The sequence below is a fragment of the Dendrobium catenatum genome, unplaced genomic scaffold (genome assembly GCF_001605985.2).
Source record: "Dendrobium catenatum unplaced genomic scaffold, ASM160598v2 fragScaff_scaffold_334, whole genome shotgun sequence".
Classification (NCBI taxonomy): domain Eukaryota; kingdom Viridiplantae; phylum Streptophyta; class Magnoliopsida; order Asparagales; family Orchidaceae; genus Dendrobium; species Dendrobium catenatum.
The window spans coordinates 2,720,446-2,747,964 of record NW_021318796.1 but is presented as its reverse complement, the minus strand read 5'-3'; the positions used below and the strand labels follow the sequence as shown (position 1 = coordinate 2,747,964).

The window sequence follows — 27,519 nt, the reverse complement described above, 5'->3', positions numbered from 1 at the left end:
GTAAATTATTGTGTCCGGTGTCCAGATTCGTCCAGACACCAATAAAAACACGCCACGTCATTCAAAAATATTGGGGCCCAGTGCATCCGGGTGAGGTGACGTCTCTGGATTGGATGTCTGCATGTCAGATGACCGGACGCAATAATTTGCCTCAATTTTGATACCATACTCGCATGCCATTGGTCCTCTCATTATCTTTGCATCTCATCGGTCTCGTCAATTTCTTTCTCAATAGAATCTCGATGCTTTGCTAGTTGGCTTTGACAGTGAAATAAATGTACGACAGTCGAAGCCTCCTCCCAGCAAAATCTTATCTCAACCCCGTCTCCGACGAGATTTATCATGACTTTAGTCGAGGATTTCGCTAAAGGAGTCCATGAAAGTGTTGCATTACATAAATATTAAGATTTAGGAGTAAAATATGTAAATGAAAAAATTTTGAATGTTATATATGTAAATCTCTTCCGAAAATTTATATGTTATATACTTGTAAATCCACCAAAATAATAAATGAATAATCATGCAAATGCGTCCTAAAACTGCTTGTTACTTCCACATCATCTATGCCACGTTGGAAACCTCCCATCCACGTCATCCTTCCTCAAATAGATATTAGACACGTCATCAAATGCTCAATATGCATAAACTACTATAACACAAGCCATTCGAGCCTATAAAGCAACGGAATAGAAGGCCAAGTTATCACACAGAGGGAAAGCAAGCAAGGCAAAAGCTTCTAGTAGTAACAGAACAAGGAAGCAGGGGAAAAGGAGTTCAAAGAAGGTCGATGGTGGTGACAAAAGAAGGAATACGCAAAGGGCCCTGGACAGAGCAGGAAGACCTGCAACTGGTATGCTTTGTGAGCTTGTTCGGTGAGCGTCGTTGGGATTTCATAGCCAAAGTATCAGGTTTGAGGGTGTTGGAGGGGGACTGGACATAAAAAAGTTTTAGTTTTGATAGTTTCTAACACCCAAAAAGTGCTTTTTTTCTGCTTTCTAATCTTTCTTGTAGGTCTTAAAAGAACTGGGAAGAGTTGCAGGTTGCGTTGGGTTAATTACCTTCATCCAGGTCTCAAGCGCGGCCGTATTACTCCTCAGGAGGAGCGCCTAATCCTCGAACTTCACTCTCAATGGGGCAATAGGTTCGTCATACTTTAATTACTTCAGTGGTGGAATCATTCATTTATGCGAACAGAAATCTAAATGTGGAATGAAAGATAATGGGAAAATCATGGCTCTGTAATTTTTTTACCTTGTTTTGTGCGCCAAATCTGTATTTTTATTCTGCATTATCTTGTCCAGGTGGTCTCGGATAGCTCGAAGGCTCCCAGGTCGCACTGACAACGAGATAAAGAATTACTGGAGAACTCACATGAGGAAGATGGCACAGGAGAGGAAGAAAAGCTCCCCTCTTTCTTCATCAACCTGCTCGTCTGAAAGTGAGCAGCTAGAAGAGGCTGTTGGAATGGAGAAGCACGAACAATCGAGTTATATGATGACAAGAGCTTTAGACATTAAGGAAGAAGATGAAGTACTGAAGGTGTACCCCATGGATCAGATATGGAATGAGATTGCAGGCACATTGGAATCGACGACCAGCGGTTTGAGCTTTGAGAGGTATGGTCAAGAGGCCTGCAACATCTCATGTAATTCTGCTTCTATGCCTTCACCTCTGTGGCAGAACTGCGCCGAATCTCTATGGAAGATAGATGATGATGATGATGATGTTGACCTCGGCATTGATATAGAGTCTTAGAATTCATTAAAAGAGAACTTGTTTATAGATGTGAAGCTTGTCTAAGGCTTCGTTTGTGACAGCTTTTTTATGCTTCCTAAAGCAATTTTTAAGTACAAAAATTAAAATTTTTGTACTTAAAAATTACTTTAAGAAACAGGAAGAAAGTCATCTCAAACGAAGCCTAAGATAGATAAATAAATATATGTATATCTGCGGTGTGCTACTTCAAGTATATATCTTTCATGTACTGGGTTTGGAAGTTTAAAAGCTGCATTCCTAGCTATCTTGTTTTAAGAGTTTATTTATGTTTTATATTGCTATCTAGCTTGAAAGTAGGCACTGCAATATCTTAGGCAATTAATAGTTTGTTTAAGATATGAATAGCTTGTATATCACCACATATGATGTTGGATTCCTGGTCATATTGTGATCAAGATAATGAAAAACAAATAATCATGTTGCATTTCCATACAAAAGACAAAGCAACAGTTTAAAAATAGAAAGAATTACCTTTTTTAATTCTAGATTAAAAAATAATAATCCAAATCATGACTCTAATTACTACTATTTAAGCTTATTGGGAAAAGTTATTTAAGCTTATTGGGAAAGAATATATTTAATGGTGAAAGGCCAAAACAATGTTCTCTCTATGGAGTTGTACTGCAAAGGTACACCAAGGTACTCCAAACATGACAAGTGAACAACAAGAACACCACCACCTTTCCCCTAACCAAAGATGGATCCAAAGCCTTTTTCAATATTCCTTTTTATTTAAATGGGAGGTTAGCATGGCCCGATGCAATTAATAATTGTTAATAGTAATTAACTAAAAAGAAGATTAGTGGCTGAGATAGGTAAGTTAGAAAAAAAAGGCAGTGATAAGTTCCAGGCTCTCTACATTGGCAGGAAGTGGCCCTACTTTCTATTACCTTAGTGTTATCGCATAGCTTTAATAAACTTAGTGCTTCTCCAACCATTCAACTTTATCTCTGAGGTCCACTTCTGTCACACTTGCAAGGATCCAACAGCAGAATCTTTGTGACTGCTCAAACGTATACTCTATCCATACCACTACCACTAAAAAGAAAAAATAGAAAATTTCTGGCATGTCATCATGATTATGAATGTCACTGGTCTAACACCCGCTATTTAGGGTAAGCTTTTTGAATTCTAAGGCTTCGTTTGATTAGTCTTATTTTCACAATCTTCATTAAAAAGTTTAGCAAAATATCTCATCCATCTTTGTTGAATATCATTTTCTAAGAAAAGTATTTTTTGATCTTCATCTTTAATATACTTCACTTGAACTAAATCCTTACTATTCCTATCTCTTTGTTTGGCTAACTTATACATATATCTTTCTCCCTCTTTAATATCTAATCTATTATATAAATCACTAAAAGCTAATGCCTTTGCATCGCATATTGCTTTCTTAGCATCCTTACGAGCCACTTTATAAAAATAAGTACTTAAAAAATGTTACTCAAACAAAATTTCATAATTAAAACTCGGTCTTAGTAAACCCTTCTTTCCCAATATCTATTTCTAAAACTTCATTTTAAATAAGCAACAACCCAACCAAACAAAGCTTAAATCTTCATTCATTTCTACAGGGTACTGTACAAGGTATTATATCTTTTTTGTGACATTTCACACTTTTTTCTTCCTAAACCTTTTCCCGTCTAAACTTTTGCAAATTTATCAAGTATAATTGCATTTAGAGAGGGCTCTCTGAGGTCATTTATATAGGTTATTCCTCATCATCATTAGCCTTATCCTAATTATTTGAAATTGAAGTCACTTATCCAATGCATTAGAGCTATGAATTTGACTCAACTATCAAGGACTGTCGAAGGGTCGATTAAGTTTTGATTGAATCATATTGGCGCGCATATATGAGTGCACACATACATAAATTTATGTTGAAGTTTGCATTTCATAATTGTGTATTCACATATATGCATCAATATATATGTACATATAATAATGTGCTTTTTTTTATATATTTGATACATATATATTTGACTTAAAAAATAAAAAATAAGTAAGCTCAAACTGCTTGGATCAAGATTAGATCCTATTGCTCTCTTTCCACTACAACCTGCACTATTTCACTATCATCCTACATGCTGTCAAGGTCCTGCACTCTCTAGACTCGTTGGCTCATTTCCCCAACAATTCACCATGGTCTACAACCTCTCACACGCACGCATCTCCCTATTTGAAGAGATTATTACTTGCAGTGTCCGAACACGCCACGTCACCCGGATGCATCGAGCCCCAGCTGACATGGCGCTTCAGGATTCGCATCCGGACGCCACACGTAATAATTTTCCCCCAATTTGACATTGAGACTAACCCCAATGGCGCTTCCTATCACGTTCCTAGCCGTTCATCATTAAGACCTCACTACCAAACTATTTTTTATTGTTCTCCCTCTCCACCACGCCCTAGCTCCAACAACCAATACATCTTTTGTTCGACTCAATTCTAGTGGCTTCCTATGCATAATCACAATTATAAATTCAATTTCTATCTCACAATTGCAACTAAATTGAAGATCTCACATATCTTTGGAACGATTGATTTTTAAAAGCCACGCCTATGCTATTGATCTTTGGCCTACCACTTCAGTTGATCTTTGGTTTGGATAACCGAGTGTTTTCTTATCCACTAATTATTATGCATAATCAAAATAATAACTTGAAATAGCCTAAAAGAAATGTAGGTGAATATTCAAAGAGCCATTGATTTTTGGTTACATGTCCAAGGGTCTTGATAACACAAAGCATAGAGTTCAACCACCTACATATAAGCAAGCAATATTAAAGTCTTTATGCCTGGTGGCCCAAGTTGCTTGTAGTAGGACTGGGAGGTTCGGATGATATATTGGAATTACAATCAACATTCTATATATGTAAAAGATAATTTGCTGCGGAAAGAATCATTGAGCTTAATTACGACATTAAAACATTGTGAAACATTTTCAAAGAATTAATAAGGCTTAAATGTTTCAGTCAAGGCATGATGATAGTTGGGGACAAATCCCTACAAAAGTTCTGAGTAAATACATGTACAACAACAACGAGCTTTTATCCTACTATGTGGGGTTGGCTACATGAATTCTTTTTCTCCATTGTGCCCTGTTAAAAGTTAAATCCTCATTTAAATCAAATAAAGAAAAGTCATTTCTAATATTTTCTAATCAAGTCCTTTTAGGTCTACCTCTACCCTTCTACTTTTTTAACTGGGTCATCGGAAGACCGTCGTTTTATATGACCAAACCATCTAAGGCGACTCTCTCTAATCTTATCATGTTTTTAAGAGTAAAGCCACTCATCCACCCGAGCTTCCTCATCTCTGCAGCACTTAACTTAATATTATGCTTCTCTTTTAATGGCCAACATTCTACACCATAAAGCATTGCAGGTCTAACCACCATCTTATAGAACTTTCCCTTAAGTTTGAGGGGGGCATTTCTATCACACAACAAGCCCGATGAAATCCTCCACTTCAACCATCCAACTTGAATTCTACTAATAATATCCCCATCTATTTCACCATCACTCTGAACAATAGACCCAAGATATTTAAAACGTGTATTCTTCTTAATTACTTGATCACCCAAAGTCTCAATCCCCCCACTAAAGCTATTATTACTAAAATTACATTCCATATATTCAATTTTAGATCTACTCAAACGAAAGCCTTTAGACTCTAAGGTTGACCTCCATAATTCAAGTATACTTTCAACTCCCTCAATAGTAAATAAATGTAATGTTCATAAATTATTCCTTTGGCAAATTTATAATAGGAATAATAATCTAAAAAGGAACTTTAGGAGTTGTGTTGTCAAATGAGGCGAAGACATGTCTTTGTACGTTAATTTATTCATCGTTCTAATATAAAGCAATCCTAAGATAGAGCTGGTAACAACCAAATAATTATTAAAATAAATTTAAAATGAGAATCAAAATTTTTATCTGAATTATGGCGCAGTTGCACTGTGCCTGTAGGCACAACGCAGCGACACTGAGTCTGTGAACACAGCGGCACTAGAAATTGTCCCCGTGGCAATGAATGCTTTATTTTATAGTAATTATGGATTCAACATGCAGCATTGTGGCGCTAAGTCCCTTAGGCGTCGTGACGCCATACACGAAAATGAGTTTTTATATATATTTTTCTCTCCGCTCGCCTCCCTCACTCCCTCATCCATGGCTTGTCATGGAAGGAAGGAAGGAGGAGAGAGAAATCAATATTTCGGTTGACGATTTGTTTTGTCGCTTTTACGAAATTACTCAGATTATTGTAGGTGACTTATATCCTATTTTTCTTTTCAAAGATTTTTGATTTCTACTATTTGATTTCTTCTGAAATAATTTTATTGTATTTTCTCTGGAGTTAGCAAACTTGTACTGCATAACTTTTTATAAATCGTAGTATCGATTATTCTAGACATTTTAACTTATTGATTTTGCAATTTCACTGAGCAAAATGATAATTATTGTGTTTTGTACGATTTGCACAAAATAGTAATTTTGGCATTTTAATTTAAGCATATTGTTAATATAAGCATCGTGAATGAATATAGACATGTAATTGGGTAATAGTTAGTTACTATTACTGTTGTAATAGTATGCGTGAAAACAAGTAAAGACTAATTATTTACTGATGTTGGTTAGGGACTGACGTTATTTGTACAGAATGGTGGACTGACGAGCTTTCTTTTAAATATTGTGATTTTGTATTATATTATACTTATTTACGTGATTCAGTGATTGAGAGTTATAAAGAGATGATTACTATGACGATGAAAAAAAAATCGACGACTCTATTTATTAAGCTAATGATTATTAATTTAATGATTACTAGAAAAATGCCATGAAAGGCAAAGCTTCTTACTTGTTTAGTGTGATTACTGGAATGCATATTACGATACAGATTTATTGTCACTGTACTGCTTTACTATTACTGAGCATGTGATATAAGAAACTGATTTGATACTCGTATGAAATAACTGAACATCATGTACATACTCTTATACGATTTCCTGATAACACTGCATTGTTATGGATTTAGAAGGTCTTTATATATGCTTCAGTTTTATTGATTTATATGATTTATTTATTGATTGAATAATACTGCTATAATGTATGATTCAACAATCATTGTTTATTTCTTTATTGTTTCAACATTCATAATGGATTTACTGGTTTATAGATTTCATTGTTTTCATACTGCAACGTTTTATTGGCCTCCGTACTGTTTATTGTTTTACAGATTTTATTATTAATACATGTGTGTTTTATTATTTCTACACATATTCAAAATCATACTAATTGTTAATGTTATGAACTGATTAATTACATGCATACTGTTACTTTTACATGCTTTGGATTCAGTTGTACGATTTTGATGGCTTGTTGGATTATTTAGCTCGTTATAAATGGCTTAATGATTTTAGGTCAAGAAAAATGATCGAGAGTGTAAAGCCGATCAGAAACAAGAGACTTAAGATTTTTCTTTCTTTTAGCTATTCTTTTGTACTCATGAATGAGAAGATGAGTTATTGTATTTATATGACTTATAAGTATAATACATGACTTTTAGAGCAATGAATACAAATGTATATTGATTTTTTGATCTATCAAACATTTTCGTTGATATTTATATTATTGAAAGAAATTAAATATCTCTAATTCTTATTATAAAATATAAAAAATACAATTCTTTCCAAATTAAATTATGAGACTTGACAGAGCCTAAGTGAAAAGGTCGTCAAAATTTCTTGCATTTATAAAGCGACTTTACTATTAAGTGATAATGGCACCAAACATCAAGCCACTTTAATATCAAATATACTTCATAGATGTATGAATATATTCCCTAAAAATTGTAGCTAAGGCTTTAGTTCAACATGAGATGCCTTAAGTGTTCGGCTCAACATATCAAACCTCAACTCGGGATGTGGCTGGTCGGCTCGAGACATAGGAGATGAACCAAGGATGTAACATATTAGCTCGAGAATCTAAAGGTCAATCTAGGATGCAACTTGCAAGCAACCTTATTTTATGAAGAAAAAGGTTGTCACTTCATCAAAGATGAGGGTCATCACTCCTCGCATCTCCATTAAAGAAGTAGCTAATATTTTTACAAAATCACTAGGACCTCTTCCTTGTTTCAATTAGCAAGCTAGAATTTATTGATCTATATGCTTGAGCTTGATGGGAATTGCTATTATAAGAAAATAACTAAATTGGAAAATGCCATCCTTGGGAATCACTAAATTAGGTAGATACATTTCTATTGCTGTTTATATCCTCTTAATTAATTACATATACTTCTTTAATTCATTTAATACTTGTCTCGTATATATCTATATACAGTCACATGTACTTAGTAAACAATAGATGAGAATTATCTCTTTCACAGCGAATGGCTGTGCAGTTTGATTTTTGACATCAACTGTATGTAAATTCCTAACATCTACCGCCAAGCAAATGTTTGTCGCAGTAAGGGATTCAGGCTTCGTTTGGGATGGTTTTTTTGTTACTTCTTAAAGCAGCTTTCAAGCATAAAAATTTTAACTTTTGTACCAGAAAGCTATTTTAAGAAGTAATAAAAAAGCCGTCCCAAACGAAGGCTTAGACACACCACGCACTGCTCTTGAACACACAGAAAACTTCTTTTTCTGCTGCAATTCTTTTCTACAACTTTTTCCCCACAATAAATGGTCCATAAGCCAACATCTGGAACAAGAAGCACCTACAATTTTCACAAGCATCATGACAGTGTACCTTATGCGTAATTTCAAATTCCTCATAACTTTCTAATCACTGATCATTGCTGCTTGTGTGTAGGAAGAAATTCATGTGAGATGCATTATCTGAAGCTTTTTAAACATCAGGCAAGAATTCAAAATCAATGACTAAGAAGCCCCAAAATATAGATGGGACCGCCAACTGGATCAAAACACCAGCTTTGAGAAATAAAGATTAAAATCCAGTACGCACTACTGAAACAATAACTATAGCAGCATCATTCAATTTATTAGTAAACCCAACCCAAAGAAAGAAAAAAAAATCATTGAATGAAGAAATTTTCTCAAGTTAGTACGACAGATGTCAGGATAGCTTGTTTCCAAACCATACGCATGAGTTGGAAAGTATAGCGCAAAACAAAATTAATTTATCTGTAAAACTGTCGCAGAAGTAATGATTGTAATGCTATTATTCAATATTTGTGTCATCCATATGAAAAATATTTCATATGAGAAGTTTATATTCTTCCGACCCAACAAAGTTGCAATTCATTTCTCTCTTCCATGTATGACTGATGTTTAGTAGAGCAAACATAGAAGGTAAGAAATAAAATTAGCTCAAGATGACCTCAAAGACAACTCATAAATGACACTCATAGTTTACACAAAACATGCATGGTCATATCTTTTCCTAGGATGTTTTCACATGCATGGTCCACCACTTCATGGCATTGTGAGTGTCTGCAGTGAGTCTTTCTGATGTAGTATAGGTGTGGGCGTGCAGCATAGACCAATTACCAAATCCACGACTGCTATTGAATATTAATTTTCTTATATTTTGTTATTTTCGTTATCTTATTTTTCATTTGACTCAAGGAAAATGGTATTTGTAATGCAAGAATGTCAAAATTGAAAAAAAAAATATTATGAGCTAGAATTTTAGTTCAAGTGGGTCCATAATGTTACATATGCTTGACCACCTCACTTTACTAATTTATCAAAGTCCAAGTCAAAACACGCATAGACAATCATCTTTCGAGACTTCTAGAGGGCTGCTCCATCATCCAACAACTACATTAAGTAAAATTTAATATTTTTGAATTTCAAAAATAGAGTTATAAAGTCAAAAGAAAGTCCGAATTGCTACAATTGTAATTTGACTACCCATTGAATTCTTTATCTTCTCCTTAAGTGTAATGCTTACAAATACCATCTAATATGTAAGGAAATGGCATTGAATTAAATTGGAGAAGACTTTAATCTTCCTTAGGGAAAGCTTGATGAACTTGGAGATAATACTAGTCATTATTATTTTATTGTATGATTTATTTATGTATTTCTCATCTAAACATCTCTTTTAAGTGGTCTAGAGCTTCTCTCCAAGTTCTCATACTCCTACACAAATTTGTTCACAAAATATATAAGCCACCCAAAATCTGTCCAAACTCAACCAACTAACCTTCCCTCAACTTCCACGCCAAAACCTCCAAAAACTGCACTAAATGACTCCACGTCCTTATTCTTAGCATCCTAAGCATTCAAAAGAATAATTCACCCATCATTTCTTGGCATATAAACCCCTGTGAAGCTCCACACAAAAGCAATCACCTAAAAATCAGCCCAAACCCCAACACCATTTGGTGGATTTTAACTACCTTTGGATCTACACTTCCCAAAAGCCTTTCAAGCCCCAAATCACTTAGATTGGGTTCCCCTACATCCCCTCATACTAAACAGAAATAATCAACATCAAACTCCACCTCAAACACAACTATATACATTGCATCACTTTGCTCAGAATAACCTAAACAGTATTTTCCTTGAGAGAGATGTCTCCGCATGAATTGACAAATAAAGCTGAACCAAAAGTGGAACAACAATCCAATTACAGGTAATAATGTTAGACACATGTTATAGTAGGTAAGAGATGAACATGGTGGACCTAATAGTATTCACATTTCTTGCTCCAAAAGAAGGTCATGGCTGTGGTCCTATTTACTGCTATATCAGCAAGTAACACAAACTAAAATAATAGAGAGCAAGGAGATGCAAACAAGAGCATGCTCAACAGATACCTAAAGAATATTAAACTAAATTATCTCATCCTAATATACTCTGTAAGCTATAGTTTCATATCATTATTAAGATTAAAAAACTAACTAGTGCTGGTTACTTTCTAAGTATATAATATTAAATTTGTCTTTGTTATTAAGTAACAAGTGGATGACCGTCATGCCTGAAATCGTCATGAACAAAGCCTACAAGAATTAAATAAAAAGTCACATCAATTAACAGCCTTTAACATATTCCAAACGTTCGATAATAACAGGATCCACCAAGTAACTTTTTTCTTCTAATCAAAGTATTGTAAGTAATAACATGAGCATCTATCTCCTCCATACTTTTACCTTAAAGCGTGGAAACTTTTGACAAAATATTCCATCCAGAAACATCATGGAGGTAATAAAACTATAATTTTGTAATATATATTGTCAAATCTTAGCAAACTTAGCTGCCTGAAATGATACGCAGCATCCAATCTTCTAGCCATGATGAACTTAGATAATATTCCGTACCAAAAGAATCTAAAAAAAACATAACCTCAGGAAACAAGATAGATATTCCTAAGCTACAATATACCATGAACAATTTGGAAGAAAGCTTTTTTTTTTTTTTAACTTGCAAAAAATAGTTATCTCAACTATTTTCTTTCAAAACAGCTATGCAATTCAAAAAGAAGCATCCTGTATCATTTGTAAATTTTTGCCTTGTAAATGCGCTTAATAGCATGTGGAAGCCATTAACTATAATACGCCATGTGGCACAAGTACCTGTAGTGGTGAGGACCATGTGGGTATAGATCTTGGGCTCTCAAAGAATTGTGCCTTTTTCAGGAAAGTGTGGGCTCCGAAAATTCGGCCCCGGCCTCCGCGCTCGCTTTTTTCTTATTCGACGAGGGAGTTTTAACGAACTAAGTTCCGAGGTAAATTTTGGAAGGCAGATGGGTTTGTAGATAAGACACTACCCAGAGATTTCGCCCTCATTTTGTGAGGACTTTATGATCTGAGTTCTGGTTTCCTATAGGCGCAAGCCCCTATAGTTAATTACCCCTCCCGATCACGAGAGAGAACTTTCGATTAAGGCTAGTCGTCAATCAGATACGTATAGAAATACGTGTTATCTGGCATATAGTAGCAGCATAGGTTTGGATATTGGAGAACTGGATTTGGATTTGGGAATTTAGAAAGTATTGAAAAGCTTGATATTTAAAATATGAAATTTCACCACCTAGCACTTAAAGCGGATGGTGGGGGAATGAATGATGGGCCCGATCAAGATCCCATGGTTCCGTCATCCCGGGCCATCGTGGTCCCTGGTCTACTTAGTCAGAGGAGGTAGTCGACCCAACCTGACAGAAGGATCCTTATCGGCAGCCATGAGTTGCTTCGTCCAAGGGAACCTTGTAGACCGGGGTTGATGTTTGTCTAAGGGGACAAATTTGAATCCACCTTAGCTAACAGAGAGCTTTGTGCCCTATCGATCATATCCTATTGATTCATATCTCAAGGATTTAACGCCATTAAGGAGCGTATTGGCTCTGGCCATAACCGCTATCTGTGGTGCCATTTGGCGGCAAAACCACTCGGTTCAGAGGGCCCCGGGTCATAACCGTTTACCTGCAGTGCCATTTGGCGGCGAAACTGCCGGTACATCGGACTTCTACCCGACGTTGGACCTTCACTCTTCTCCAAGTCTCTACCCGATGCTAGACTTCTATCAGTTATCGGACTTCGCTAGACGCCTATGCGAAGATGCATTTCTTTCCATTGTTGGACTTCTACCTGACGCTGTCCTACTGATCTTCGTCGTCAGACTACAGTCCTTCCGACCTCCGTCGCCAGCCGACGTCGCCCGCCGACTACAGTCTTTCCGACTACAGTCATCCGTCGCCAGCTGACTACGGTCCTCCTGACCTACGTCGCCCGCCGACTGCAGTCCTTCTAACAAAGTGAATACGTCGATAGTAGCTCTTTGTATTTACATCATGTAATGTACTCCATAAGATGTACATCAAGCTAAGGCCTTCTCACAAGGAAGGGCCTCATTTGTGATCGACTGCGAATACTAGTGGATTCGTTCAAACTGGGCTAGGCCCCGTGATTTTTCCCCCTTTTACAGGGGTTTTCCACGTAAAAATCTTGGTGTCTCATAAATGCTAGACCCTCTCTCCTTATCTGATTGCGTGCCGGATTTTCGTACAATGCTAAGACGTTAAATATGGTATTTCTCTACCGCCGCGAATACTCCTGGACGCAACACAAATATTTTAATCCAATAAGCTTTCCGTTATAGTGTGGATTTCAGAATATTATATTTATTGATGTCTCTTATTTCAAGTGCTCCACCTATTCAACGTGTACACATTATTAATTTAAGGCAGCTTTCGCTAAGAAATCTAAAAGTTGGGTATATCATCCAATATTTTACAAAATAAACTCTAGTACGAGGAGCCGAGGGACCTTGGCCGCCATTGCTTCAAGTCTAGTGATGCATGTAGTTGTAGACATAGATCAGGGAGCTTTATATGACCACTAACGTGAATTATCAAGTCTTATTTGGATTATTTTGGGGTTGCCTAGTCTAATATTGTCATGATCCGACCTGAATATACTGAGGGGAGTGGGGGTTGTTCAAGGACTACAACATATCATGGTTTATGCAACAATTTATGTACTTTCTCAAGTTCAAATGCTTGCATGGTATGAAATTCTCCACGCTCAATCATTAAGCATTGAAGAATTGATATCTTCCAACAAAGGTTGGAACTTGGAAGAATAACTACCTTCGTTGTGAAATCTGATTAGTGTTAAAAATTCCCTATTTAGCTGGATTATGTCACTGTTGAAAAGGAGAAACCCCAACTGCTTCTATTCTTTTTCTTGCTCTAGAAGGTTTACAAAGGGATTAGGGGTGTAAGTGAACTGAGCCGGCTCGAGCTCGACTCGTTTATGGGCTCGCGAGTCGAGCTTATTAAGCTCACGAGCTCGAGTTCGAGCTTGATGTGGCTCTGCTCTTGAGCCGCCTCGAATTATTTTAGGATTTTTTAAAATAAAGTAATTAGCATTTTTATTAAATTTAAATCTTAAAAAAACTGTAATTAATTATTCAAAAAAAAAACATTAAAGCTGCAAAACAACATTTCCCAATATATATATATGTTAAAGCTGCAATTATAATACTATAGTTGGTTTTTCAAAAAAAAAAAATTTAAAACTTCAACACAAAACACGCAGGACTCTTTTTTATCCACGGGAGAAACAGATGAGCCGTGTGTGCACTTTACAGTGTCGCTGGCCAAGAAATCGGGCAGGAAAACTGCTGGCAGGTGGGAAACCAAAATCGAGTGGTTCGACGAGCTCATTCCAGTGTCACAAGCTCGACTCAAGTTCGAGCTCGAACACCCTCTCACTCGAGCTCTGACTCTATTAGTTTACACCCCTAAAATGGAGCCATTTGTCCCCTCCTCTTTTATATATGTACGAAGAAATATAAATTATATTATATTTTATTCTTAAATTTGAGTATTGAAAATCGTTAAATTTAATTTAGAAACTAAAGAAACCCTAAATTTTAAATTCTACAATTTTTAAAGGACATTGCACAGTAAAAATTAGAAAAGTATTTTTCTTAAAATAACATTCATCAACAAAAAAATTACTAATGTATCCTTTCCATCACATAGTCGTGCCTCCACATACTTACTTCGCGGGTCCTCCGGCACGACCGCCTCACCGACGCCGTAGAACTTCGCCGGGGAAGAACCATTGCTCTCGAGGCACACCTCCGTGGCTCATTGCAAGGGTCCGCCAATGTTAGGGAATTCAAGCGAACCTCGGCAGCAAGGATTTTGGTGGGAGTTAGGGTTTCGTGTGCGACGAGGAGGAAGGGAATGTAGAAGCGGCGTCTTTCTGCAATCGTCCTTCTTTCAGGTTTTCGCGCCAAAAGGAAAGGACTTAAATGGGCGGTGAAAGGGCGATTGCTTCAGTCAGTTTGCGCCGAAAGGCACAAACCTATTAATTATTATTAGATGAACACCCATTAATTATTATTATTATTATTTTTTTTTTTTTTGAGACGTTTGGTAAGTAGGAAGCTTCGAATCTAAAGATTAGTTTAAGACGGTTTTTTTACTATTTAAGAATCTTTTTAGTATAAATTTTTTTAATTTTATATTAAAATTTTGCTTTAAGGAGTAAGAAAAACGTCTCGAATGAATCTTAAATTCTCTTGCTTAGTAGTCAAAATAGTCAACCAAAAGACTACAATGAGCTGCATTTCATTATTAATAAATATTATTTATTCAGAGCAGAGCTCCAGGTGTAAGTGAGTCGAGCATGTTCAAATTGGGCTGTACAATGGGCTCCCGAATCAATCTTATCCAGCCAAATATAGAATCGGTGATAGGAGTGTAATATTTAAGAATTAGGTGTTAAATATGTAATACACAAACTATAAAGTGGTATGTATGTAAAAATCCCAAATAAAAACCTTTCATAGAATAGAGTAGAAAAAGTAGTATAGGTACTAGCAATATTTTTCTTAATTTTCTAATATTTCCTTTCAAACATATATAATAGAGGAAATAAGATAGTACTTTTGTGAAGATGGAGTCTATGTCATTAATAAGCTAAGTGGTGGCTGTCTAGTCTAGAAAAGCTAGCTTTTAAGAATGGCATTCAAAGGAGGAGCATGAGAAAAGTTCTTAATTGCATTGATGATACACAATTATACTTAAAATTGCAAAGGTATCCATCATTTTGAAGCTTTTATGAAAAGCAAGTCAAGAATGAATAAAATAGCTAAGGGGGTAGGATTTTTCAAACAAAGAGAAATCATACTACTTTGTTTAGGGTTTAGGATGTAAGAAGTTGATATATCTTAACCGAAGAAAGGAATTTGACTTTTCATCCTTCAAACAAAGAAAAAAAAAAGTTTTATCAATTAGAGATTGAAAGTCAAAGATATGAGGTTTAAAGGTTGAAAATAGGAAGCCACAAATAAGCGGAATGAAGGGGTTGTTTGGTAAGCACCACGGATTTGATTTAAGTAGGATTTCATAAATCTTCTAAATCTGGATTTCGGAAATCATGAGGGGCTTAAATCCTGAAAATTGTTTGGTAATATTCATGATAAATCCTCTTAAATCTCATGTGAATGTTTGGCTATAGAGCAGGATTTACCAAGCGGACTCTTTCTCTAGCGCCATGGATTTAGTAAATCTAGCAGAATATAGGATTTCGGAAATCCGGGATTTAGAGCGAATCGGCGAAGTTTTTCGTCTACAACGGATTGCATTTGCCGTGAGATTTGGTTTTACATTTTAGGATGTTTGGTTGGATTCCGCTCAAATTCGGCTTAAATCCTGCTACCAAACAGCCCCCAAAGAGGAAAACCAATAACCTCACTTAAACTTAGAGAAGAAGCTCTCTGAATTCCAGCCAGCAACTTAAAGCTTACATATTATTGATTGTTTTAAGCTTCTTGTAAAGTGAGAAGAGAGGGTCTCCCTGAGATTTGTAAAGCCGAGCTTGAAGGGACAAGCCATTGAAAATCAGGGACAGACGGCTAGTAGTTTTTTAATGCAAATCAGTGTCTGGTTAGTGCGATCAATTAATTATAAGTTCATAAACTCTGTGGGATGGTCCAACCTGGGAACGATTATTACATCCTCTGACCGGACTTAAATCTACGTCCGGTCAGAGGCTTGTTACTCAATTTTTGCTCGGTATTTGATCGGTATTGATAGGTATTGTTTGATAATATGGAGGAATACCGCTCTGGGAAGACCAATACGGAGTTATACCGAGGTATACCGAGCAATACCGAGTTATACCAAAAAATACCGAGTTTTACTCGGTATTTTTTGGTATAACTCGGTATTGCTCGGTATTTCATCTTCACCTAATGATATTTCTCGTTATTATTGGTATTGCTCGGTATTTCTCATTTTGTGCATGCAATCTTAGTGCAGACCGGACGTAGCTCTACGTACGTTCACCAGACCAAATAAAAGTTCCTAACCTGGCCAGTATTTTTATTAATTATGAAAATATTTTATTCATATTTTGGTCATAAGAAATTTTAAATTCCTGATTTTTTAAATAAATAATTGTTTTTTCACACTTTGGTCATAATAAATTTTAAATTCCTGATTTTTTATATAAATAATCAATCAACTTCAAATTGCGCCTATCTTAAAGCTTATCTAAGAAATTAAAAACTCTCTTGACCAATTTTTTATAAGAATGTCCTCACCTAACTTTTTTCATGATAAAAGTATTTATTTGAGATAAATTTATTAAAATTTAAACCAACAAATCACTAAACAAAATTTTACCACTAAAATATAGAACAATTAGTTTCATCAGCAAAGAAAGATCCCCAACAACAATATTTTATGAAATAAAGTCTAAAAACTACTAGCTAAAAATGCTATTAAAACTTCCGCAATATCAACATAGTAATGCTTTGTTTGGTTCTTCCTCTCCTTTTGTAAAAAAAGTAGTTATAGAAATATTGGTTAAGAGAATGAAATTTTCTAACGGAGAATCAAATATCAAAAAGATTCTCAAAACAGTAGAAAAATGAATTTCCCTAAAAAACATTTCTATAGAAATGCCCCATCCAAACAACGACCAAAAAACAATTTCATCATTTCTAAACAAAAAAAGTTTAAAAAAACGCCGAAACAAATTAAGCCTAAATAATCAAATCTGATGACAATCACATAAAGAATGTACTAATAATAATAATTAGTAATCTTTGTGGAAAAAAAAATTCATATATATATTATAGCAGAACACGAAAAGAAATCTATAGTATTTTCAGGCGAGCTGGAAACCTGGCATAAGAACTATATGTTATGTACATTGCAAGAACTGAGTCGAACTAAATCTGAAGCAATATAGAAGAAGTACCTATAGTTAACAAATTAATACAATGGGGGGAAATACAAAGCCTCGGAAAGAATACAGACTGATCCTACCAAGCCATCTGAACCATTACACTGGCCTCGAATCCCAAAGCTATCTACCACTGCTATAGGCTTCGTTTGCGACAGCTTTCTTGCTGCTTCTTAAAACAATTTTTTTAGTTCAATAATTAAAAATTTTTGTACTAGAAAACTGCTTTAAAACACAATAAAAAAGCCGTCCCAAACGAAATAATAGTCTCATCTCGAGTGTCAAAAATCCAAAGTTAACTCACTCCGCTTGGTGAGAATTTCATCAATGAGAGAACTTTGATCTAAAGATAATGTACAAAGGATGCTTACACAAGCCGATGTTGCCGGAGTCCTTTACTGAAATGAGGCTGCATTAACCGAACATAGAGGCCATTCATTTGAACCAGGGTGTCATGGCTGCCCTGCTCAACTATCTTGCCACCGTTAAGAACCACAATGTTATCAACATGTCTCATCATTGCTGCTCTATGAGCAATTAATAAGGTGGTTTTGTTGCCCAGAATTAATGTATCAAGAGCTTCTTGCACGACTCGGCTGGACTCGGACTCGATCGCGGAGCTCGCTTCGTCTAACAGCAATATAGGTGCGTTTTTCAGCACCACGCGGGCGATCGCAATCCTCTGCTTCTGGCCAGGTGTTAGATCAACTCCCCTCATGCCAACTTGAGTGTCGTAGCCATGAGGCAAACTGCTTATAAAATGGTGGGCGTTTGCAATTCTAGCTGCTTCTTTAATTTCAGCTTCAGTTGCATTATGCCTAGCATATATGATATTCTCCCTGATGGTTGTGGAGAAGATGATGGGCTCCTGCTGTACCAGACCCATGTGGCTTCGCAACCATCTTAAATTGAATAGCTTGAGATCACGCCCATCCAGCAAGATCTGGCCGGAGATAGGATCGTAGTATCTCTCTATAAGAGAAATGATTGTGCTCTTTCCAGAACCAGAAACACCCACCACTGCAACTGTTTGTCCGCCGCCAACTTTGAGACTGAAATTGCTCAGAATGATTGAATCGGGGCGAGTCGGATAGCAAAAATCGATATTTTTTAGCTCGATGCTTCCGTATACGGATGGCGGTTTGAGACCAGAATTATCATCTGGATCAATCTTGGGAACCCGGTCAATGATTTCGAATACTGAAATGAGCGAGTTTCGCCTTTTTAAAATATATGGAGCAAGGCCAAAAGGCTCTACTAATGCGAAGGTGGCAAAAGAAAAAACCATGTATTCTTTGAGAGCTGTGACGAGTTTGAGACGTCCGTCATGAACGGAGACAGCAGTGTACCAGAGTAGAAGAGCGTTACACGAAAAAAGGAGGAATTGTGAGAAGCCAAAGGCAAAACCAATGCCCAAGCCATGAAAAAAGCTCTTCTTCAATATTCCACTTAGCTGCAACCCGTAAAGTTCCATCACCTTGTTACCAGCACAGAATGCCACGACAGTGTAGATATTCCTAACAGCATCTTCAAGGACCAAAGAGGCCTTCCTGTGCATCTCCTGTATGCCTCTTGAAAAACCAGCAAGCCACATTTTCTGTCACCGGTAATGGCGATGATTAAGCATTAATTCATAAAGTTGATAACAGAGTATAAGGGTCACTTCCCATGGCAATTTCTAAGCAAGTTTTAAATGTTACAATAAAACTGCAAAATATAAAATCAGGTTTCATTTCAAACGAGGCAGCAAGGTTCTTAACAGAACTGTCCAGAATATCAACCACGTATGAGAGAAGTTGAAGTAAACCTGAAGGTCGGTGTTCATAAGAAATTAAATTCATGTGTATTAATTCTTATTTTTAATTTCCTAATTCACTTTAACGGTTATGAAAATGTCTACGAAGTCAGCTCCAATAAATAAAGATGAGTTATCTAGTAATTTGAATAGATTGTTAGAGCATGGATTCGACTCAGCCAGTTGAATTCTAATCAGCACTTACTGAGTTCAGAATCACTATCACAATGTGAATTGCTAAGAGCATCTCCAACCGAAAATGTCATTTTTCACTCCAAAATGCAGAGAAATCAAAAAATGCCGTATTTCATCTCCAATCCAACGCCATTTTGCCGCTAAAATGATCGTTTTCGTTCGCGCCTTTCTTCCCAAGCTGTTCGGTAGAGAGAAAAAAATGCCGCAGATGAACAGTGCAACGCCAATATTGGCGTCGCACTGTTCATCCGCGATCAAATGGCGTCAAAAATGGAGATCGGTTGGAGCAAAGCAAGAACGGCAAACAAGTGTTTGCCGTTCGGTTGGAGATGCCCTAAATCAATCACTGTAACACAGTTTTTTCGCAGTTACAGTTATCCCACTTCTGGGTTTTGAAGTTTTTTTGTTGACTTCTTACCCATTTCAGCTTTGCTACAGTACCATCTTATGTCCTGCTACTTCATCCCCACCAGCAGTTAAATTTAAATACAAGCATGCAATTGTAGAAGCTAAAAATGAAATAAATCCATGGAGAAGTATACAATAACTAAATATGGAAGAATAAGCAACAAATCAATGTCCATATTTATACAAATACTTCTATTTATATTTCCTTGTATAAATGCTAAAGTATTTAGGCCAGAGGAAAGAATCCCAAGTCCAACCTGAACCACTAATCAACTATCAGCACTATGAAGATGCTAGAAACATTAATCAACACCAAAAAGAAGGCTACAGTTATATATTAGCTCACCTGTGCAACAGCAGAAACTGTAAGAATGGGTAAAGTGGCCAATGCAACTAATGCAATCCGCCATTCAAGTAACATTCCAATTAGAATAGCCACAACAACAGCAGCAGCGTCCTGTATGAATATAGAAAGTCTATTACTGAAAGCAGCCCGGACAAATGTGGCATCATTTGCCAAGCGCATTGATAATGTGTCTGCACTGTTCTCCTCCTCATCATACCATCCTACTTCATTGCGTAACATTGCTGAAAAGCATCAATGTCGAAGTTAAAATTAACCGCATCTTAACTTTAACATGACCGTTAGAAAACAAACTAAGAGAGCTCCTAAGGCTAATTACCTGAGAACATCATCCTTCTAACACGCTCGGTCATTTTTTCCCCCATAATGCCAAAATAGAAATGTTGCAAAAAGTTGGCAACCACAGTGATAAAGCCCAAACAAGCAATGATAAGGCACCATTTGTTCACTTCATTTCGAACATCTTCCACACCAATTCTATAATATGCTGCCATTATCAATGCGACTGTGTAAGCAAAAATAGGATTAAATGATCCAAAAATAGCAGCACCAATGCTTCCCAGGAGAGCATAAAGCCATTCTGTTATGCTGAGCTCAACAAGTCTCCAAAATGATGGTGGCTTCAGATGCTGCGAGTCTTTTGCATATCTCTGTTTGATGGGCATATCATTAAACTGATTAAGTGGACGGCTGTAAGTACTTGAATGGGAACGCTCATTTTTGGGATCTGAAGTCAAAAGAGGAGATATAGGTGATTCAGGATCTGAAGTGTTTGACGTTTGACGATTCAGTGAATGTACATCAATCTTAGGAAGTTCTGGCAACCTCATTTCAAAACTATCCTGTCGTTTGATGGATGGTACTCTTTCTGCAATTACCATAGACATCCCATTTTCAATAATTTGCTCAGAGGGAGGGCTATGAACCTTTGGTGATTCCTGTAAGCTGCGATTACCATCTCGCTGCTTCACAGTACTAAATCCAAGAGCCCTCTGAACTGAGAAGGACTTAACCATCTTCGGAGATGATGGTTCTTGGAGAAAATGACTAGCAGATGAATCCTTTTCAATTTGAAAAGTTGCAAGATCTTTATGATTCCTGATAGGTGTCCTGATAATGATAATGTTAATTAAAAAATGGACACGTCCATCTCAGATAAAGCTGGAGAAAACATAGGAGCTAATATCGTAACCTAGGAAATGAGAAATATAGAAAAACAAAAATACCTTTTAGGAAGCTTTGTTGCTTCTTCACATCTGAGGAGCTCTGCATAAAGGCCATCGAGGGTAAGCAATTCTTCATGTGTACCCATTTCAACAAGTTGACCTTCCTCCATCACTGCTATATAGTCAGCATTTCTTATAAGTCCAAGGCGTCTAGCTATGATTATAGTTGACCTTCCAAGCATGATTATGTCTAATGCCTCCTGAACAGATCTTTCTGCATCAAAATCTAGGCCACCTGTGACCTCATCCAGAAGAAGAATAGATGGATTTGAAAGTACAGCCCGAGCAATAGAAAGCTTTATCATTTGCTCTTCTGTTAGAATTAAACCAGCCCTTCCAACCTGAAAGGCAATAGTTAAAACAAGAAGCCATATTGAAAAGATTAAAAAAAAAAAAAAACCCAACAAGCTTAAGACAGAAAATGCTTCCATACCTGTGTATCATATCCTTTTTCAAGCGAGCTAATAAAGGTATGTGCATGTGCTGACTTGGCAGCCTCTTCAATCTGATCAAAAGTAGCAGATCTCCCATAAGCAATGTTGTCCCTAATGCTCAGACTTAATAATGCTGGTTCCTGTGTGACAAGTCCTATTTGGCTTCTCAACCATTCAAGCTTCAAATTTTTTATATTCTCTCCATCCAAAAGTACTTCCCCTGCAATTAAAAAAAAAAAGATCCAAAGTTAAAAAGATAAATATTTAAAATACAGCCAAGCATCTAGACGACTTTTAAAACGGATAAGCCGCATGCTCATGAACAACTTACCTAATGTAGGATCATAAAAACGTTCCATGAGAGGAATTATGCTGCTTTTTCCAGAACCATTCCTACCAACAAGTGCCACTGTTTTTCTAGAGGGTACAGTCAAGAAGAACCCACTTAAAATGGGTATTTCAGGACGAGATAAGTAACTAAAATATACATTGCGGAATTCAATGTTTCCTTGCACAGAAGCTAGGGTATTTCCATCATGATTGATTGTGGAAGCTGAACGGCTTATCATCTCATAAAGTCTATAAGCAGCAATCCTGCCTTGCTCAAACGAATAGAAGTTCGTTGCTGCTTGATTTAGTCCACTACAAGAGTTTGGGAGAAAAAAAAATTATACTCAGAAAATAGTGAAGACATAGGAAAATCTGTCAAAATAGAGCTGCTCAAGTTCAGAACACGTACAGGCCACTCAAAATTACAGAAAATAGAGCAGTTATGATTTCACCGCCATTTGCTTTTGCATGCAATACCAGGAACCTTCCAACCCAAAGTTGCAAAGCACAAGAACATATGGCAAGTCCATATGTGAACCCAAGCCCGAGGCCTTGCACAAGACTAATCAATATACCATAACGCAGTGTTGCTTGAAGTGAAGTAGCATAAGAGTACTTTGCCAATGTATCATTTGTAAATGCATACAAAGTTCTAATGTAAGTGATGGCCTGCATCATATATTTAATACAAATTAAACTAGATTAGGTAAAGAAATTTTGTTTTAGGAATGAAATGGGAAACATGTTTTTAAGTTTAAATAAAATACAATTTGCTTACAATTCATTGTAATGAATAAATGATTATCAGATGCATATTCTTAAATGAAATGGCTAGGCAATACCAGATGCTGCTTTAGGCTTTATGTGCATGTAGTAGCCTAACAAACATGTCGGGTACTGATGTTAAATAGATAAGATAAAGCACTCTTTATTATTAGTCATGAAGTGTGGAAAGGAATGCACTAGTAGATGACACAATTTTCAACCTTATCCATCTCATTTTATATAGGTCAGTCTTCTGCGCAAAAAAAATAATAAAAAAAACAGAAATAAAACCTGTTCAGCTATGCTTGCAGCTTCAGCATATGCGTCTTGAATGTTCTCAGCAAGTCTATGAAGAAAAATGTTTGATATGCCCCCAGCAGCAACAATGAATGGACCTGTACCCAGTGTCAAGAGTGCAATTTGCCAGCAGTTGATCAGACCAATAACAAGACCGCCAAAAAAAGTAGCCATATTATGTATGTAATTTCCAACCTGAAAAGTATAATTGTGAACATTAGAAAACAACTGCAGAAAATTAAATGTAGATGATCATATCATGAAAGAATTTATTTCGTGAATTATCTAGGTGTTCAAGTTAAAACAAAAAAATCATATACATTAAGTAACAACTGGAGCACAAAGGCATACTTTCTCGCTCAGAGCAGATTGAATAAGCAACACGTCGCTCAAAACTTGACTAACAATGTCTCCATTGTTACCGTAAGTATCAAAAAAGCTCATGTCCTGGTTTAGTAATACTTGGACATACTTTGACCTGATCACTGCAGTCTGCCTCTCTCCGGTGAAAATCCAGCAAGAAACCTCTGTTACAATTCCATGATTCATTAATCAAGGATCACAGATAGCTAAGATAAATCAGCAATGCATTAAAAATAATGAAAATTGGATCAAAGAAAAAAAAAACTGAAACTTACCAATCCATGCGGCAGCAAATACACCACAGGCAATATAAATAATGTACAGAGCATGCTGCAGCCATAAAAGAGCAGAAAACTTAGTAAAAAGCTGATGTAATTGTATCAAGCAATCAAGTAGTTCTTTACATTTTCTCATTAAAGATATGAATTCAGCAAAACTAATTAAAAAAAATATTGGCATGAAACTTCTAAACATTACAATCAATTAGCAGGAAATATTCAACATCTTGTTTTTAGTGTATCGACGGGTTTAGAATAGAAAACAAAAAAGGACAGAATAACATACAGTTTTTTTTGTCACAAAAGAGACAAGTTTGTTGTTGTTTGCAGCTTATTAATGACTTCAGAATTAAAAAAAAAACGAATGGGAAGATTTAGAGACAATTTCTACTACAAAAGACACAAGCATATACACTTCAAAGAAGATACCAATGCTGTATTAATTAGGATATACAAATTATTACTAATAAGGCGTCCACTGACACATCACAGAAGACCAGAACAATTCTATAATAAGGAAGAGTGAGTTAAGAATGACTTCAACCAAGCACTCAAACCCATGCAATAGAAAAGTTGCCAATCCAGCATAAAAATTAGATTAAAAAAAAGGATAGAAGAACAAAATCCCTTATAAAAAATGTAAAAGGCCACAAATGAAAGGATTATGTATTTCCATATTTCCATAAATAATATTCAGGTTAAGAATCATATTTCCAAATGTTAACCAATCTCGCACATTCATCTTGCAGGAAAAAAGATAAATAATATGAATAGCAACTTTTTAATTAATTTGAATCAAACAATTACATAATAACAAAAAATTTGTATTTTGGTCATCAAAATGGTCACAATATTCAGTGCAACAAATAAAAATAAAAAGTACATTATCCTAGTTCAGAAAAAAACACACCATTAAATTTCTTTCAAGAAGAAGCCCATACAAGCACTATGATATCAGATGTTCTAGCTTGATAGCTAAGGATGGAAATTGTGCAAGCATTGAATCTTAACCATTTCCATTAATTCAAACCAATAATTAATGATGAATCTACAATGATATTCTACTAGGCTTCAAGAGAGTAGCCTTATTCTTAAGTTTATTCATTGATGTTTGCCTGTTATTTTTCATAGTCAAAAAGGATGTTCAAGAAGCAACCAAAAAAAAAAAGCAAAATTATAAGCCACTCAATGAAAAACATATTTCGTGTCAATGGTTTTATGATCCAAAAGATAAATTTCAAAATAATAATAAGAAAATTCCATGAGTTTGCAAGTAAATTAGTGAAGCCCTAATATGTAATACAATCAAACTACCACGTAAGCGCCAAAGAGAAAGGCTGAAATAAACAGAGAAGGAAAAAAGAATGCCTACAACAAAATCTATTAAAGTTCCTTGATTCACTAACTTCTAGTGTTGTCATTGAAGGCGATGCAGACCAATTACGGTCTAGGATTTCCTAATGCAACTAGAACAATGTAATGTATATAAATCATGTATGAGAATTTATGATTTACATATCAGTATATCACAAACCACTAAATTAGAAAAAAAAAAAAATTATTTAAAAGAAAATAGTAAATACTAAAATTAGTACACAAAAAAATATATGATTATCAAATAAATCTGAAATTTTTTTTTGACAAATTGTCATAATTTAATCATCACAATTAGAATCCTCAGATGTGCCAATTTTGAACAAATAAGGAAATACTAAGAAGTTAATAACAAAATAAATAGAAAAATTAGGTCAAGGAAATAATTCACCAAAGGAATTCAGGTCTTGCGTCTGTACAAAGAGATGAGTTACCCCGTAGTTAGATAGTTGGGCTTACACCATACTCAAAGGAATCACACATCTAATTGTCACACATGTATAAGATTCAAACTAGAAGAAAAAATTCTATCCAATCAAAGATAAAAATATGCATGCCTCATAATATATATTTATAGACTCCTCATCCTTATAGATATGATACACACATGATCAACTTATTCTATGTAAAGAGAACCATCAACTTCATAAATAAACCTCAATAAAAATAAAATATTTAAAATAATTTTTTCACCAATCAATAGAAGTCAGGCCTACTAGGAATTTTGTAAAAACAATAAACTACAAACTGTCACCTAAAATAGAAAATAATAGCAAACCAACTCCTTGAAAATAGCATCCCCGTGAATTAGAAAGAAGCAAAACCTCAAATATCAAATAGTAGGCGGCGTGACAATACATGCATGCATCGCAATGATGTCCTTCATTGGCAACATTTTGGCATATCCTTAAAGGTGGTTGAATATCTATAGAGTATAGAAGGTGATTCTGCATGAGGTAATTTTCTATAGATAATTTCCTAATGTCTTAGTAAGAACTACACAAACTCCTACTAGGTGAAACTAGGCGGTACTATAGATATTGCTTACATAACATAATGTATTTAAAAAATAATATAAGAATTAATTAACCTTAATCAAGTATAAGTAGTCAATAACATTGATCAAATAAAAAGTAATCCTTGATTAAAGTATAATTGATATGTAATCAATCATATTAAATTATAACTAGCCCTTTAGTCCAATTAAATTAAAATTTGTTTAAGTCTCTAAAATTGAAATGGTTATTTATTCCAAATTAAATTCAGAGAAAACCCAATTTAATCCAAGAGTATTACAATATTCCAACCTGGTCCAACAACTATTTAAAATTGATCCAAAATTATCCTCCCATTAAATACATTGTCTAATTTGAAAAAAAAAGGGTGAGAATTTGGTTGTCATATTATAAGAGGTTTTGAGTAAAAATCTATATTTTTAATCCTTACTACATTTTAAATCCTATAGAAACTTAAACCCCATTTCTTTCTCCATTTTGAATTAAATACCGAATTTAGCAAATTTTAGCATTGCGCAAATTTAATGAATTCACCAGTCTCACGAACTTCTCTTCTTCTTCACAGGTCGTGCATTCTCCAAAAAGCTCATATCGTGACTTTCCGGCTTCTTTGTAATCGAGGGTTTTGGTCCTCTTCTTCTTCTTCTTCACATGTTCCCATCGATGTCTTCTCCAACGAGCTCTCATCACAACTTCCTGGCTCTTTGACATCTAGCATTAGTAATTTGGCGGGTTAGATTTGGGGGAGAAAGATGAGGGTTTAGAATTTTAAGATTAATAATATTATTTACAATAATTAAATAATATATATTAATTTAAATTTCAAATTTATTTTGATAAAATTAATATTAATCAATTAAAAAGACATTAATTTAAATTTTTTAATATTATTTATGATTTAATTTAATTTAATAGAATTTGTTTTTTAATTTGTTTTATAAATATTAATTAATGATTAATTAGGAAGAGTATAAATATATGAAATAATCAATACATAATATATACAAATAAATATAAAGAGTATAAATTATTTTATCACTATATCATTTATTCCACTCATTGTGAAGTGTATTAAAGATGAAGATCAAAAATTACTTTACTTAGAAGATGATATTCAACAAAGATGGATGAGATATTTTGCTAAACTTTTTAATGAAGATTGTGAAAATAAGATTAACTATAGTGACCTTAGCACCATAAATGAAAATAAT

General features: G+C 35.2%; 2 protein-coding genes across 2 annotated transcripts in view; one reads left to right on the top strand and one right to left on the bottom strand.

Moving 5' to 3' along the window:
• Window positions 1-342: 342 nt before the first annotated feature.
• LOC110099916 (myb-related protein MYBAS1-like) lies at window positions 343-14,544 on the top strand. Its single transcript, XM_020827233.2, has 4 exons — window positions 343-908; window positions 1,012-1,141; window positions 1,302-1,733; window positions 14,264-14,544. Exons 1-4 carry the CDS (start codon window positions 788-790, stop codon window positions 14,454-14,456), a joined length of 876 nt encoding a protein of 291 aa, XP_020682892.2. The 5' UTR covers window positions 343-787; the 3' UTR covers window positions 14,457-14,544.
• Window positions 14,545-17,353: 2,809 nt separating this feature from the next.
• Window positions 17,354-27,519, bottom strand: part of LOC110099932 (ABC transporter B family member 20-like) — a 13,132-nt gene continuing 2,966 nt past the window's right edge. The window contains exons 2-11 of the mRNA XM_020827262.2: window positions 23,916-23,970; window positions 23,629-23,804; window positions 23,272-23,472; window positions 22,625-22,884; window positions 22,217-22,527; window positions 21,885-22,105; window positions 21,452-21,792; window positions 20,545-21,335; window positions 20,208-20,449; window positions 17,354-19,060 (exon numbers count right to left, since the gene is read on the bottom strand). Of these exons, the coding sequence (XP_020682921.1) occupies window positions 17,831-19,060; window positions 20,208-20,449; window positions 20,545-21,335; window positions 21,452-21,792; window positions 21,885-22,105; window positions 22,217-22,527; window positions 22,625-22,884; window positions 23,272-23,472; window positions 23,629-23,804; window positions 23,916-23,970 (3,828 nt within the window). The 3' untranslated portion in view covers window positions 17,354-17,830. The remainder of the gene's footprint in view (window positions 19,061-20,207; window positions 20,450-20,544; window positions 21,336-21,451; window positions 21,793-21,884; window positions 22,106-22,216; window positions 22,528-22,624; window positions 22,885-23,271; window positions 23,473-23,628; window positions 23,805-23,915; window positions 23,971-27,519) is intronic.